The sequence below is a fragment of the Hibiscus syriacus genome, unplaced genomic scaffold, assembly GCF_006381635.1.
Source record: "Hibiscus syriacus cultivar Baekdansim isolate YM2019G1 unplaced genomic scaffold, ASM638163v2 tig00110429_pilon, whole genome shotgun sequence".
Classification (NCBI taxonomy): domain Eukaryota; kingdom Viridiplantae; phylum Streptophyta; class Magnoliopsida; order Malvales; family Malvaceae; genus Hibiscus; species Hibiscus syriacus.
Genome location: NW_024062733.1, coordinates 7391210 through 7409012, shown reverse-complemented (window position 1 = coordinate 7409012; position 17803 = coordinate 7391210). Strand labels below are relative to the sequence as shown.

The 17803-nt window shown below is 34.7% G+C and overlaps 1 protein-coding gene across 1 annotated transcript; it reads left to right on the top strand.

Moving 5' to 3' along the window:
* Window positions 1–1282: 1282 nt before the first annotated feature.
* On the top strand, window positions 1283–2517 carry LOC120124771 (nudix hydrolase 4-like). Its single transcript, XM_039143349.1, has 4 exons — window positions 1283–1521; window positions 1612–1798; window positions 2030–2158; window positions 2321–2517. Exons 1-4 carry the CDS (start codon window positions 1337–1339, stop codon window positions 2414–2416), a joined length of 597 nt encoding a protein of 198 aa, XP_038999280.1. The 5' UTR covers window positions 1283–1336; the 3' UTR covers window positions 2417–2517.
* Window positions 2518–17803: the final 15286 nt, after the last annotated feature.

Below are 17803 nucleotides of genomic sequence, written 5' to 3'. Positions count from 1 at the left end.
GTAATAAACTATATGATTGTATCGATTTTGTCACTAAACTTTTAAATAATTTTATTTTCAACAATACACTTTTTTGAAATCATCGATAGCCAATAACCGCTCTTCATCGCTCGTATTTTACGATAAGGTAAATGTTAAAACGTTTGCATTTCACTTATCTTTCTTTTTATAAGATTGATTTTTCACAAATTTCGCTAGAAAATAACAAAATAAAACAAACAAATCTACAATTTTTAGGGGTTTGGGGACTTTATTAGAATTGAGAGATTTGAGGTGTTTGATCGAAAATCTAAATGGTGAGAATAATTATTTATAGAAGACAAACAACATACCTCAAAACTATCATCATTAGACAATCATCGGAAAGGATAAGACTATTAACATGTCAAACTTTTAAATATATTTTCGTTGATTTTAAGTGAGTTTCATAGAAAATCAATCTTATGAGAATAAAGATGAATGAAATGAAGACATTTTGGTATATATATTGCTGCGAAAGATGATCGTTTTCATTCAATGATTGACTGCCGGCAACGACTAAAAATGTGTAGTATAAAAAATAAAATTGTTTAAAAATTTAGTGGTAAAATCAATACATCCTTAAAGTTTGTGCCTAAACGACGTCATTTTAGGCATTGATAGTCGTCGTCAATATGGCGTTATTTTGTCTAGATCACCACATTGACAAAAAGATCTATCCATGTCATTGTATCATTAAAATTTAACAACCATGTGGAATAATTGAAGTTAAAATCAAAATTTAGTACTATAATATAAAAATTGAAAGTTCAATTGTATAAATAATATACAACCTAAAATTTAATAGTATTGGACATAAATTACCCTTTTTCAAATTGATATTCGAATTAGAAAAATCTGAAATTGATATTACTGTTTAGTTTGATCTCAACAACCAATCAAGTTGTTGATGTGACATTAAATTATTGAGATAATGATATCATCCGTCATAAGTTATAATTTAATTGATTGTTAAAGTAATACATTATTACTGAATACCAATTTATTATTTTTTAAAAATATTACATCATAATAAATAGCAAAATTGCAACGCGTGTGAAGGAGGAATCTTTAATTTATTTACAAGTAGTAATTGACTTGAAGAAATAAAAATAATGTGTAAGAAGGCGCGTCGGATTTAAGGAGTGCCTTCGTTTCTCTTTCCTTTGTCTCCTTCCACGAGTGCCAGACGCGGTTCAATTTCACTCCTTATCCACCATTTATCACAACTCGACAGAACCCAATTTCGTCAAAAAAACAAGCAAATAATCTGCAGAAATTTCTGGGTTTTTCTTAAATTCTTATCATCTCTAAAACCATGAGAGGAATCTCGAGCTTTCTTATGAAGCTTCCCCCTTTGCTCCACTTTGTGTTGTCTCTCCTCGAGAGAATCACCGTCAAATTGCCCATGCCTATCGAGAAGCTGGTTCATCGCGTCTCTTATCCTCGCACCGGCAGACACTTGCAGCGCTACAATAATAGAGGCTTCCGGTTAGTTGTTGGGTAATTTACTGATCTCTCTTTCTTTTTCTTCTGTTTTGGATGAATTTTCTTTCTGAAAGTTTCTGATTAGAATATTATTGTTTTAAGCAGGTGCATTCCGTACAGGTATAGGAGAACAGAAGATGTTAACGAGGAAGCGATTGAAGTTCTTGTGATCAGTGCACAGAATGGTAAAGGACTGTTATTCCCCAAGGGCGGTTGGGAGAAGGATGAATCCATGGAAGAAGCAGCCATTAGAGAGACGCTTGAAGAAGCCGGTGTTCTCGGCGATATCGAGGTTAGTGTCTACTACGGATTTAAATTGCTACTGCGGTCGCATTTTCAATTGCGTTACAATTATCATAATTGTAAGTATAGCGGATGCTACTGGGGTATCGTTCTCGTGAAATAATGGAATGGTTTCGGATGATACCGTTATCATAGTATAACAGTCACTATTCCGATAACAAAACTCTGTCTCTTTCATTGCAGTTCTTGTGGTTTCTTATTTGAGTGTCTACTTTTGCAGTGTAAATTGGGTAAATGGTCTTACAAGAGCAAAAGGCAAAGTATATTCCATGAAGGCCACATGTTCCCTTTGCTTGTCAAGCAAAAGCTAGATCGATGGCCAGAGAAAAACCTCCGAAAGCGGCAATGGGTATGTATCTTGCTAAGCGATTATAGTGTGTGCTTTGTCAACAGACTAAGAAAAGATGTTACTTTGTAATCACGATCATATCTTGCTGCGATATGTGAAACAATTATAGCAAAAACCATGGAATAAGAAGAAGAAGAATCATTTGTTGTTCTCTTCATGCAGGTGACGGTGTCGAAAGCTAGAGAGGAATGCCCACATTTGTGGATGAAAGAAGCCCTGGAAGAGTTGGTTTGCCGCCATAAAGGAGGGAGTCTATGAATCAGCTTGTAAGTAGCAACAATGGAGTAGAGTTGGTTTTTTGAGTTTGTGACATTAGGAGAAATAGATCAGCGTAAATAAGGAGACATTTATTTATTTTTGATTCTTTTGAGTAGGTAGATAGAACTAGAAAGAATGCTTTTGAGTTCATTCGTTCACTTGTATAAAAATCTGTTTATGGGACATCAACAGTTTTTCAATTAGAAATACATAAAAATAAATAAAATTTATGATAATTTTAAATTTTTACGTTTGCGACTGCCCCCACTATCCCCTTAGTCCATATCTAATTGATAACAAAATAAGTTAAAAGCTGAAAATGTTATAAATATCTATAATAAATCTAGTTGCGTCCAATAATATTATGGCTCACTAAGAAATGTTGTGATCTGAAACATTATTTTTCTTTGTAATAAAATCGCTTGTGCCTAAAATGTTATCAGAGTTTAAGTTGATGGAGCATTAGACATTCTCGCGATAATAAAATAAGTTAAAAACTGAAAATGTTATGAATATCTATGAGAAATCTAGTTGCGTCCAAGAATGTTATAATTCTCTAAAAAACTAGGTTGTGATATGAAATATTAATTTTCTTTGTAATAAAATCGATTGCACCTAAAAATGTTACTAGAGTTTAGGTTGATTGAGGCCTTATACATTTTCACGCTAACAAAATAAGTTAAAAGCTTAAATGTTATAAATATCTATAAAAAATCAGATTACACCCAGAAATGTTATCGGTCCTTAAGAAATAAGGTTGAAATGTGAAATGTTAATATTTTGTGTAATAAATTTGGTTATGCCTAAAATGTAACTTTAGCTTTGAACAAAAAAATGTTAAAAGAAAAAAAATATTATGAATATCTATAATAAATTCGGTTGAGTCCAAAAGTGTTATCGATTAAGAAGTATCGATATTTATTCAAAGTGAATCGAAATAAAAAAAATTAAGAGAACAAATTTGAAATTTTAAATATCGATCCTTTTAAACGAAACAGTCGAAGATAAGTTTAAAGTTAAAATATCGATACTTATGCGGTAATGATCAATTCTTCTAAATATTGAAAAAGTTAATAAAAATATCGAAATTTAAAATATCGATACTTATGTGATAATGATCGATATTGTTATATGTTGAAAAAATTGATGAAGATGATTGATAGTTAAAATATCGATACATATATTATGATGTTCTATACTTTTTTGTTTATAGCGATACATGAAAAATGAGAATGTTGTAAAGTATCGAACTTTTTCACAAATATCAGAGCATAAGTATCGATATAAAAGAAAATGTATCGAATATCATAATATATGTATCGATTTTTTTAACTATTGATCATGTTGATCAACTTTTTCAATATATAAAAGTATCAAAATATTACTCAAATATTAAATTTCGATCTTTTTTTTTATCAAAAATTTCAGTATTTAAAAGTATCAAAATATTACTCAGATGGACCGGGTATCGAGCAGTGATTTTTCCCGGGTAGTTGGGCTAGTTATGGGTTGAAATGTTTTTATAATCAGATACCCAATTCGACCCTATAGTTTTTGTTAGAGATATAACAATCTGAGATGATAAAAGAAAATAAATTTTTTTATTAGATAATTAGAAGAACATTTAACAAATAAAACCCAAATTTTGATACACAGTTTCCTTAAGACAGATTTTCAGTCACTCCTATGCTACTTAAGATCATTGTTCGTCTGTTCCCAGTATACAACAACTAGACGATCAACTACAGTACACTTCTGCAAAGATCACTATAGACACACATTTTCTTCCAGACTTAATTACATTTTATACTTTATATCTCATATATTATTACGTACATTATATATAATAATATATTACATGTTATATATTGTTATTATTACATTAGGTATCTAATTATTATTTATATTTTTTAGGATCAATGTTATTCATCCAAGACCAAATCCAACAAGCAAGCCATTATAGGCTTAGTAGTCTAAGTCCAGCATATGGGAAGCCCACGTTTCAAGGACCTATGGGAGTTAGGGTTTCATCTTTTTCCTTTAGTGCCGCGCGATCCTAACCGTTGGATCAGAGTGCAACATTTAGGGCTTTTGGAGAGTCCTCATTCCAACCGCATCAAACAAGGCCTCTCAATCCGTTTTTTGGGCGAGTTTTCAAAGAAGTAACCTCTTTGTGGAAAGAGATCTTCAGAGAATCAATGAACAAAAATGAGAGTGTTTTAGTCAAAATAAAACTCTAAACCGACGAGATCTTTAAGTCTATAAATCTCTACAAAAATAAAAGAAAAAGAAGTTAGATTAGAAATAGAAAGAAAAAAAACAAAAAGATTTGTAATATTTCGAAAGGAAAAAGCAATAAAATAATAGGTATTTTTCTCTTCATCTTTATGGCTTGCATGCGTGTATACTTCTTGGTCTTTTTTCCCTTTCCTTTTTGTAAACTCATGGATAGAGGACGACCGATGAACGGGAAAGAGCTTTTTTAAAGAAAATATTTTGTAGATCTAGCTCTCCTCGAGGCTTTCTGGGAAAAACATATGGATATTTTTACTAAGAAAAAGAAGAGCTTCTGAACAGTACTAAGAACGCTTTATGTCATCGCCTATGTACGATGCACGGCGTCGCCTTACGGTATCCGAAGAGGTGGAGCATGGTTGGAATCTGGGCTCCATTTGATTCCAAGTTGAATGAACATGTTTATAGAAAACAAAGAACAATTTTGATCCATTTTGTGAGTGAGACAAAAAATGAAAGGTGTTTCTAATTTTTTGGCTTTTATACTAACTTGAGGACCTGTTTGGAGATCCTTAGGATCTGCGCGTTTTTAATAGGTAGGGTCGAATTACCATCGCAGTCCTCTCATTATTTTTTGGAAATTCATTTAAGTTCCTTTTAATTAATTTCACCAAGATTTCTTTTTAAAATTTCCCCAAACTTTGTTTTTATTTTAATTTAGTACTTTTAGACAATTATTACTGTTTTATTCAGAATTTTTAGCCCAATAATCCAGACAGGTGGATTATTTGGCCCAACATAAAATTTATTTTGGGATCTACGACAAATGCTATAGTGCCCATAGAATTCGTCATGTCGGCGTGACGAGTTTCATGAAATTTTTTTTAATGGGTCGTGTCACGTTGGTCCCACAACCTGAATTAATTTAATATATCTTAAGGAACTCGTCACGCTGGTATGACGAGCCCCAATAAAAAATAATTTTTGTTTTTTTTAAGTTTTAAAAGTATTAAAAATATTATTTTATTGCTGATAGAACTCGTCATGTCGATGTGACAAGTTCCAACTGGTATAATTTTGAATCTGTTTACCGTTCGATTGACCCTTGTTGAACAGACAATTTTTTTTAAAATTCAATGGAATTCGTCACATTGGCGTGATGAGTTCCAACAACTATTTTCAATTTAAAAAAACTAATCGGTTATAGTCGTTGGGTAAAGTAGTACCGATACAACTTTACATTGTAGTATCGATATCATGGTCACAGTATCGATATCGTCAACCCCAATAGTTAGTAACGACTAGTTTTATTTAAAAATAATAAAAGAAGTACTGATACCCATAAAAGGAGTACTGATACTACGTGTATTTTTATAAACTGCTCTAAATGTGAATGAAATTTTTGTCATTAACTTTAATTTTGATTAAAATTTATTTTTTAATTAAATAGTTTTCATTTTTATTTACATATTTTATTTGTTTACATATTTTTTAAAGTTATTTTAATTAAAACTAAAATTATTGATAATTTTTAAACATTTTTAAGGGTGAAAACGAATAAACAAATTTATTACTAATCAGTGATTTTTTATACAATTAAATATTAAGTACAAAAACTTAAATAAACAAAATTATTACTTATATTTGCGCAATTCTTACTGATGTCGAGGAGTGGTAGAATAGTAGTGACATGGTGCTCGTCGATTTCGTTGTGGTTGTCCACCGTTGTCATTTTCGTCTTCTTTCAGTTCCGGTATACTGATCATTACTCCACCACTTTGATTTATATCTTTGGGTGAAAACGATGGAGTATTCAAGGTATTTGTCGCCATCATTGACGTCATCGCCTCAAATTGAGATTGTCAGTGATGAAGAAGATGATCTCATGGACCTCTTTCTTCTGGTTCTAAGGAAAATTGTTATGAATATGGCACTTGATCCCACCCAGTTCCTTCCTATGTCGTTTGACTCTTCATCGATGGTTGATATGCACCATATCCACCATAACTTTCTTGTGATGAATAATAATCGGTGGAAACATAGAAGATGATGATTTTTTTCCTCCATATTTTGCCTTCATTATTTCCCACTCGGACTGCTCCTCCGGCGTTGTCAAGTATGGTTTCCCATTTGCTTCATAATTTTGGAGGTAGGGAGAAACATTGAAATCAAAATCTTCGGGTTATACCTCGGAACGATTAGACAATCGTAGATGTCTATTTTGCCATTGATGTAAGAATATAGCATGCTTCCTCGGCTATTCTTCTCCATGCTTCCCACGCACATTTATTTTATGTAAATCGTCAATGTTAAATATGAAAATTTTTATCAGTTGGTGAAACCCAAATTGTCACAAAACTCTATCAGCGACATGTATCTCAACAATTATAAAATAGAGCAATCGTGTTATGACACACCATGTCTCCGCTCTTTCAAAGAACATTGGCGGTAGACATCGTTGGATATCTGACTCATAATAAGACATCCAATTAATCTATCAAAAATATTATGTTAGTATAATTAAACAATTAATATTACAATTTCAAAGTTAACACAAAAAATATTAAAATTTGATTGCACTCGACAACTTTGTATCAGTTATTCGGTGTTGCCATATAAGAAATTACATTATTTATTTTCATTTTCAAAATATTTAAATAAATATTATAAAATATCAAAACTTTAAATATATGAATTTACCTTGCAGCGAGAGGAAACTCCATAGGAGTTGATGTAATAGGCGTCACAAATGGGAGACGATACCACGCCCATGATTGGAGCAAAACCAAACAACTTGCTACATCCACTTTTTTCCTCTAACGACTATGGTCGCCTTACAGAGTTCACGATACAAAAAGTCAAAATTACAGAACCCCAACTATATTGGCGGCATACAACGAAATCCTCCATTACCGAAAGATATTGTGCGTGCATCAAATTGTTCGATTTATTAGGTAGCAAGATCCCTCCAATCAATGTCATAAAATATGCTCGAGCTGCATATATCACCTCTTGCTCTGTTGATTGTTCATTTATTATAAATTCTCTTTCCAACCATGTCATCCTTATCCACAACCCATCAATGACATCGACTGGAGCCTCATTTCCCAATAAATTTGAAATAACAACATTTAGTGACTAAATGTTGTGAAGCACTAATGACATACCATTAATCGGAACGCCAAGTTGATACGCGATATCTTCTAATGTTATCGTCACTTCACCACAAAGAAAATGAAATGTATATGTTTCGGGCCTCCAACGCTCAATCAACGCCGATATCAGTGCTGACATCACCTTAAATCTGCGAAGAAACGTCACTCCATATAATTCGGATCGTGAAAGATATATCACCATCTGCTTATGTGGCTCTTCATTCGTCATTCCTCGATGACGAATAGCTCGTTCTTCTCTGTACAATTTGAAAATAAATTATTTAATACAATTACATAAATAATTATTATTAATACTGTAATTTTGTAAAAACTAAAATGAAATAAAACAAATTAAATTTACTGTAGCCAACTGGGTCGACAAAATATGAACACCATCAAGACGTAATATTTATTCTTTTGAGGTCATTTTAACACAAAATCTTAAACACAAAAGTTTTTGCTCTCAATAGAATGTTTGATTCAAAGTGAAAAATCAATCCAACCCAAACATCTATTTATACTACTCTACCCAACAGCTAGTTTTTTTTTTCAAATTGAAAATAGCCGTTGGAACTCGTCACGCCGGTGTGACGAGTTCCATTGAATTTAAAAAAAAATTGTCCGTTTAACAATGGTCAATCCAACTGTCAACAAATTTAAAATTATACTTATTGAAACTCGTCACACCAAAATAACGAGTTCAATCAAAAATAAAATAATTTTTCAATGTTTTTTAAAAATTAAAAAATATTTTTTTATTAGGACTCGTCATGACGAGTCTCTTAAGATATATTAAATTAATTCGGGTTGTGGGACTCACGTGACACGACCCATTAAAAAAATATATATTCATGGAACTCATCAGGTCGACATGACGAGTTCCATGAGCATTGTAACATTTGTCGTACATCCCAAAATAAATTTCTTGTTATCCTATTAGACCAAATAATCCACTGCCTAGATTATTTCCCTAATTCCGCCGTTTTATTCCATTTAATCAGGTTCAAGATTTTGTTTCCTTTTATTTTTATTTACGTGATTTAAGCCTTCATTCATTCTTTTTTTTTATATTTTATTTTCTCATTTTCCTAGACTTGGCCACTTGTAAGTTGACTTATTATTATTATTTTCTTGTTTAATTTTAGCAGTGCAATGTTTATGATTTTTTCAAGTATACTCAATTTATTTTAAATTTATTTTGTTTTGAAAATCATATTCCTCGATTCCGCAAATATGACAGGCCATTTCCTTTCATCTTGTTTTCCTTTTTTTTTTTATTTGGCTGATTGCCCAAATAAGTGTCAAATTATATCTTTTGTGTTAAATAAATGTTTATATTTTTTTGTTTATTTAAGTGTTTAACGTTATAAATATTAACAATTTAGGTATCCGACCGTTAACGGAGATAGTTTTTCCTATTAAGTGACACGTGTCACAATTTGGTAATATTAAAAAAATTATATAAAATTTTAAATATATATATATATATATATAAAAGAAGACACATAAATTTTGAAATATCCCTAAACTTTGGAAAATTTCATTTCAATCCCTAAACCTACGCCGACTGCCACCCTTTTCTATCAAAGAAGCTCCACCATACCTCCCATCCCCCGACGACCAAAACTCCTATAAAATTATGATCGATAAACGATCGATTGATGACAAATCAACATTTTAAACTAGTGAAACTTTAGGATGAAAATCACGATCCCACACGATTCTGATGGTGAATCGACAACAACTACAGTGACATATAACTAGGATGATGGCAAGAACTACGTCGGCAGTGGTGGTCGGGGCCGGAGAGGCCGACGATGTTAGATTAAGGGTAGGCTTTAGGATTTTGGTGTTGTTTTATAATATAAGAAATATTAGGTTTTTATTTATAAGTATAATAATATTTAAAAAAATAAAATTTTAAATTACTAGGTTGTGACATATGTCATTTAACGGGAGAAACTAACGTCGTTGACAGCTCGGAAACCTAAATTGCTAACATTTATAACGTTAGGTATCTGGATGGCCCGAAGAAAAATATAGTCACTTATTTGGCATAAAATGTATAGTTTGGACACTTATTTAGGCATTAAGCCTTTATATTTAGATTTCTCTTAAAAGATACTAATTTATTCTAGCTGGTAATTTATTTAATTTTGATTTGACTTTTTTTTTCCTAAACATGCGTGAGGTGTACCCCCTTTTCCATGTATTTTACTTTTTTGTATTTTCCTTTACTTTGTTTCTTTTTATTAGTTTTATATCATGGTATTTTATATTTATTTTTTATATAATTTCCAGATTTCCCCCTCAATATATGATTCCATTTATTTGTTTAATGTAGTCTTGAATTTAAGTACTTGAATTTAGTAATTAGGGGATTTTCAGTAGTTTTCGTTTATGCCCTGGATTCATTTTTAATTATTCGATTAAAATATTAAAATTTATTCAGGATTAATATTTTAAACCTCAATTTTAGATTTAGATTCTTTAAATAAATAATTTATTCTCCACCTATATAAAGCCTTAATTTTAGGTTTAGTCTGTTTAATTATTTTTAACTAATTAAAATCTTTAGGTTTAATATTAGAGCCACAATTTTAGGATTAGTCTTATTAAGTCCTTCAAAATCCATAATTTGACGCTTTAGTCAGATGAAGCCATAATTAACCTATTAGCAAAATTAGGTTTAAAATCGGTTGTTTGATTACTTAATTCGTTTTCAAAAAAAATAAAGGCAATGTTCATTTATTAGAGTTTTAATAGTGTATCATCCGCTTGTGATCGGGGGTGACCATTATTATCTCCCGAAATAAATCGATATCCTTTTCAAATTCTTGCATCATGATTTCAAAATTAAGGCAATATTTATGTAATGAGATTAATGGTAAATCTTCGCTTGTGCTCGGGGTAATTATTATTAAGTCCTAGTTAAACCATTTTTCAAATTTGCATACATATCGAGTCAAAAAATAAATAAAATCTCAAACTCATAGTTTTCAATTTTAGAACCATGGGTAATCAACTAGGTACCAATTTTGGGAGTTATAAGGGTGCTAATCATTCCCCACACGTAATTGACTCCCGAACCCATTTTTTGATTTCGTAGACCAAAACTTGGTATTTTTTATAAAATAAAATATTTTATTTAAATTACCTGATTTTATGTGGTCCAATCCCACTTTAAAAATGATTGGTGATGACTCCCATTTTTTACACCATTTTTTCAAAAACTGTTATCAGCCTACAAAAGGTCGTTATGACAATCACGAATTATTCTCTTGCCTTCATCTATCACCAAAAAACTAGAGAATAGGGAAAAATTCGTTTAAATTGTTTTTGAGTTGTAATAAGTTGTGTTTAGCCTAGTAGGTTTACACAATATTTATAGGGATTTCGCATTGAGAACAATTGAAAATTTTTGACCTAATGAAGCATTTAATAAAAGAGAGTCAATAACCATAACAAGCAATTTCCAAAATTATTGTCTGAATTAAAGGAACCTTTTAATTCAAAAAACAAAATTTCGGAAAGATATGCTATATTTGAGGAAAATGTTTCACATTTGGGTTAAAATATTCGTAAGCCCATAGAGAGATCGATCGATTCAGACATTCACGTTACCCACATCGTGCACATGTACAAACCAACAATTGGTTCCTTATTTTCCTAAACAATGTTTGCATCAATTTCTCATTTAAAGCTTCGAAATTATCAAAAATTTCTAACAATCCCTCACATGAATGAAACTGGTCATTTATCAAAAACATTTTGACTAGATGTAATGATTGTAACAACCCGATAATATCAAAATAATAGTTAAATGGAATTGAAGATTTAATTGTGAAAATTGGTAATTTTTAGGGACTAAACTGAAAGGTTTTAAAACTTGTAGCTTGTTTTAGAGTTAAAGAAAATTCAGGGACCAAGCCCTGAATTTACCCAAAAAAGTTAGGTATTTGGTTTATATATATATATATGATATATGCGTGAATTGGGTTCTGAAAATCAGAACCCAATTCCTCCCAAATTTCCATTTCCTTACCTCAACTTCCGACGACGATTCCGACACCGTCCGAATTCCGATCGTCGTTTTGAAAGTACCATCGTGTTCGTTATCGAGTCAGGAACAATTCCCTCAATTTAATTGAAGCGAAACGCTGCCAAACGTCGTGAATTTCAAGTCAAAGCATCGACATTTTTTAAGATCAATAGCCTAGAAAATCCTAAATTCATCGCCGATCGTTGCTCCTTTTACGACACCTCCCGCACCATCGTGTTACTTGTGCCGTTCCGAGTCCGCCGGTGTCATCCTCGATCTCCGTTTACGGCGGCGCGTGGGGAGGTGGATCAGTTAAAGATTCGACCGAGTCGAAATCGAGCTCTCCGCCGTTCAAAAATTTGAACCGATCTTTGTAAGTATCTCGAAATCACTCAAAATAATTTTTAGAAATTTTTCCGTGATTTTTAGAGCCCCGGAGGACGTCGCACGCGCCCACACGCGCCGCCGCAGGCGAGTGAACGCTGGAAACCGGTTTTGAACCGGTTTTGACCGGTTTGACCGGTCACGACCCGTTTACCCGACCCGTCGACCCGACCCGACCCGTTGACCGTTGACCGTTGACCGGTGCTATTATGGGAATTAATTCAGTTTTGGTGCTATTCTGGGAATTAATTCGAAATGGGTGTTATTTTGGTAATTTTTTTAAAAGTGTGCTATTTGTGGAAAATGTTTGACAGTTTGTTGACCTCCTTTGACCAGAACTTTGACCGGCTTTGACCAACTATTAAACGACCTTTGTTTTCGACCAAGAATACCTATCCTGATAGTTTTCGACGTTCCGAATCCGTTTTTGGGGTCCGTTTTGCTAAATTCAAACCTGAAAGTCTCCAAATCGTCAGTCAACCCCGTTGACTTTAATTTTGACCAAGAATTCGAAATTTCGGAAGGTCATACTTTATATTTTTCGACGTCCTGAATTTGATTTCGAAGTCCGTTTTGCCAAATTCTGACCCGAAATTCCCGAATCGAGCTTGTAAACCCAAAAGGCTTAATATTTTAATATTTTGATTATTTAAATGAGATTTGGTCAAGGATTTACTCAATAAAATATTTTATGAAGGTACTCGTGTTTCACCTGAGCAAGGATCAATTAGGTCCGGTATTATCCGTTCGTTAGATCAGCCTGAACCGCGTACTACGAGAATTACCCGTAGGTTTCCGTATATTATTTAAATAATATTTAGATTATTTATATTAGGATTCCAATATGGATTTTTCTAATTCGTAGGATCTAGCGCTGCAGTAGAAAGTGATCGACAAACCCAATAGTAGGATTCCCTATCCGATTTCTCAGAGTGTGACATGTGTGTTTCCTGACAGTGTTGTTTTACTGTTTTAAAATATTATTTGAATTATTTCAGAATGGTGATTATTCAAAATATTGTTAGGACATGATACATGATATCTGATTTCTGAATAATGGTTACGACATCTGATTACCGTATTTCTGTATATGATTTTCAAGCATGATCTATTTTCATGTTTAATGGATTAATCACCATTTTTACTCGAATACATATTTGTTATTACTGTCATTGGGGGGGAAAAGAATTGTTGGAGGAAGAAATATTGCAGGCTCCTCGGCTTTGTGCTCAGGGCCTTACTGGTCGTGACGGGGTGTATGGTTATGGGAACCTACACAATTTGTTCGTGACGGATGGGGGTAGTGTTCATATAAAAAAAACATGTTGCATAAATCGATTTTTTTATTGATAATATCTTATTAATATGTTTTTGTACGCTGTATGGAACACACTGGGCTTCTTAGCTCATTCTGTAAATTTTAACCTTTTTCAGATAACAGCAGACCGTAAGCTAGCAGATTTGGCATCAGGAGAAATCAACTATTTTATTTGTACGAACATATTTCTGTATGTTTTTCGGTTATGTTTGGTGACATGTATTTTATTATCGTTTTGGACATATCTGTATTATTAATATTATGTTCTATATTATATTTAACGTTCTATAAGTTATATATATATATAAAAAAAACCTCTGAATGGGATATGTGACCACTTAGGTTTGGGTCTAACTCACAGACCGGGTCTAGGGGGTTACATTTGGTGGTATCAGAGCCTTCGATTTTAAACACTCGGACTGTATATGGGTCCTAAACTTTGAATTTTTAAGAAATAAAAAAAATGTCACCTTATGTTATGATTTAAAGTTTTATCGAGATCCCTGATGCTAATCTGACATATGTTTCAAATTCTTCTGTAGAGCCTTATAGATCCAACGATGAATACTGCTAGAGGTCGTAGGACAGGACGTGGACGTGGTAGAGGACGAGTCACTCGACCTTCTGTTACGATAGACGATCCGATGTCAGCACGTGATCCTCCTGTTCCGCAAGTAGATCCGACTCTTTCTCATGATGATCAGTTTACTCCTATGAGAGACCCTCCCGTCACTGAAGATGAGGATACTGAGATGAATGAAGACGCCATTAATAGAGCTATATTCCGCATGTTTCAGAGAGCTGCTAGAGCCCCTAGTAACATGACTGCAGTGGAGATTTCAAATTCTCTGGTTGCTGCTGGTGTAGTACCATTCGAGGGTATTACTGGTGGACCTCCGACAGACGCTGAGTATTGGCTGGAGGACACAGAAAGGATTATGGATGAGATGGACCTCAGACCTGAGCAAAAGTTAAAAGGGTCCCTAACTATGTTGAAGAAAGAAAGCTTCAGATGGTGGCAATCCATTTCTGGTAGTATTCCGAGGAACCAATTAACATGGGATCTTTTCAAGACGCGCTTCCGAAGTCGCTACATCGGAGAGAGACATCTGCAGGAGCGACGCCAGGAGTTTCAGAATCTGGAGCAGGGTAATATGTCTGTTATGGATTACGAGGTTGAGTTCATCCGATTGAGCCGATATGCTCCTGGACTTGTGGACACTGAGACAGATCGATGCTTGAGGTTCGAGAAGGACTCAGGTATGAGATCAGGAGTCGAGTCGCTACCCATCGAGAGAGGAATTTTGATGCTTTGGTTGAGATAGCCAAGACTGCTGAGGAAATAGAGCGACTGGGTATGGAGCACAGGAGAGATAATGATCGAGCCCAGAATCGATTCAGGAGGCCTTCTGGTTCTGTTAATTCTTCTGCACATCCTAGCAAGAGAGGCAGGGGTGATTCTTTTCAGAGAGGCGGTGCAAGTGTCAGACCTGTTGCATCTGGTGCTTCAACAGTTCAGTCTTCTAGACATGGTGGTTCTTTTGGGTCGCAACCCTTTCCAACATGTGATTATTGTGGGAAAAATCACTTTGGAGAATGCAGGAAGAAATTGGGCACTTGTTATAAATGTGGGTCTGGTGACCATTATTTGAAGGATTGTCCGGAGATACCTCATTCTGTTCAGACACCAGCTCGTACTCCCGCTCGTACTCAGAGTACTGTTCAGACTCCTGCGGGTGGTCGTACTCAGGAGAGAGCACCTGGATCAGTTAATAGGGGCCGAGCATCTCAGAGTAGGGGTCAAGTCAGATCTGAGGCCAGACAACCTGCATTGGTTTACACTGCTAGACTTCGACAAGATCGTGATGGGCCAAATGTGACTGCAGGTACTGTTACTATTCATTCAGTTCCATACTTTGCATTGTTTGATAGTGGCTCTACAAATTCCTATGTATCACATTCCGTTTCTGAGGGTCTAAATATTCCTGTTGAGAATACTGAGCGTTCAGTGATAGTTCAAAGTCCCTTAGGCCAATCCATCGTGTTGGATCGTATTTTTAGAGAGTGCCCTATAGAGATCAATGGGGAGATTTTTCTGGTTGACCTGATGGAGTTACCCTTTAAAGAGTTCGATTTGATTCTCGGCGTAGATTGGTTGGACAAACATCGAGTAAATATTGATTTTGAGACTAAGAGAGCTGTTCTGAAGACCTCAGATAATCGAAAGATTGTAATGATTGGGGAACGACGTGGATTTCTGACGAATGTTGTGTCTGCCTTGGTAGCAGAGAAGATGATCAGGAAGGGTTCCGAGGCGTTTCTTGCTTATATTTTGGACACTAGGAGATCGCAATCCGATATTGAAGGCATCCGAATTGTCAAGGAATTTCCCGATGTTTTTCCCGAGGAGTTGCCTGGATTACCTCCAGATAGAGAAGTCGAGTTTGTGATTGAAGTCTATTCTGGTTCCACCCCGGTTTCAATGGCTCCTTATCGTATGGCCCCAAAGGAGCTTAAAGAACTGAAAATCCAACTCCAGGAGTGTTGGACAGGGGATTTATCCGACCCAGTGTATCACCGTGGGGAGCCCCAGTTCTCTTTGTCAAGAAGAAAGATGGGACGTTGAGACTCTGTATCGATTATAGGAAACTGAACAAGCTCACGGTGAAAAACAAATATCCTCTACCCAGAATCGACGATCTATTTGACCAATTTAGAGGGGCTTCTATCTTTTCAAAGATAGACTTAAGATCTGGTTATTATCAACTTAAAGTGAAAGATTCAGATATTCCGAAGACTGCTTTCCGTACTCGATATGGGCATTATGAGTTTTTAGTGATGTCATTCGGGTTAACTAATGCCCCTGCTGCTTTTATGGATCTGATGCATAGGGTATTTCGACCTTATTTGGACCAGTTTGTAGTTGTATTCATTGATGACATACTGGTGTATTCTAGAAGTGAAGCAGAACATGAGGAGCATTTAAGGATTGTTCTTCAGACTCTAAGGGAGAATAAGTTATACGCTAAGTTGAGCAAGTGTGAATTCTGGCTCAGCGAAGTGACTTTTCTTGGACATATCGTCTCTGCTGATGGTATTCAGGTGGATCCGAGCAAAGTGGAGGCTATTATGAACTGGAAGCAACCCAGAAACATCTCTGAGATCCGTAGTTTCTTGGGCTTAGCTGGTTACTATCTTCGTTTCGTTGAGGGGTTCTCCCTTATTGCAGCTCCTCTGACGAAACTATTAAGGAAAGATGTTCCATTTGTCTGGTCTGAGGACCAACAAGCTAGCTTTGAGAAATTGAAGACTGTTCTAACTCAAGCCCCAGTGTTGATTCAGCCTGAATCTGGGAAGGATTTTTCTGTCTACAGTGATGCTTCTCATTCTGGATTAGGATGTGTTTTGATGCAAGAGAAGAAGGTTGTCGCTTATGCGTCACGTCAGTTAAGGTCGCATGAGCGTAATTATCCTACTCACGATCTAGAATTAGCTGCGGTGGTTTTTGCTTTAAAGATCTGGAGACACTACCTCTACGGAGAAAAGTGTTATATCTATACTGATCATAAGAGTCTGAAGTATCTGCTTACTCAGAAAGAATTAAATTTGAGACAGCGTCGCTGGTTGGAGCTTTTAAAGGACTATGATTTTGAGATAGAATATCATCCAGGGAAGGCTAATGTAGTGGAAGACGCCTTGAGCCGTAAGGCGATATCAGATCTCAGAGCCTTATTTGCCAACTTGAGCTTATTTGATGATAATAGTTTGTTAGCAGAGTTACAGGTTAAACCTACTTTGGCCGAGGAGATTAAGGCTAAACAACTCCTTGATAACTCGTTGCTTCCCATTATTGAACAAGTTAAGCAAGGATCGAGTTCGGAGTATACTGTGGACCAGGATGATATTTTATGTTTTCACGGTCGTTACTGCGTCCCTAAAGATGATGAGTTGAGACAGATTATTCTTCAGGAGACTCATAATAGTCTTTATGCTATGCATCCTGGTGGGGACAAAATGTACAATAATCTCAAAGAGCGCTACTTTTGGACTGGTATGAAGAAGAATATTTCAGATTTTGTGGCAAGGTGTTTGACTTGTCAGCAGGTTAAGGCAGAGCACCAGCATCCGTCTGGATTGTTACAGTCAATTAAGATTCATGAGTGGAAATGTGAGCGTATTACGATGGACTTCGTTACGGGTCTTCCTCTAACTCCTTTCAAAAAGGATTCTATCTGGGTGATTGTTGATCGACT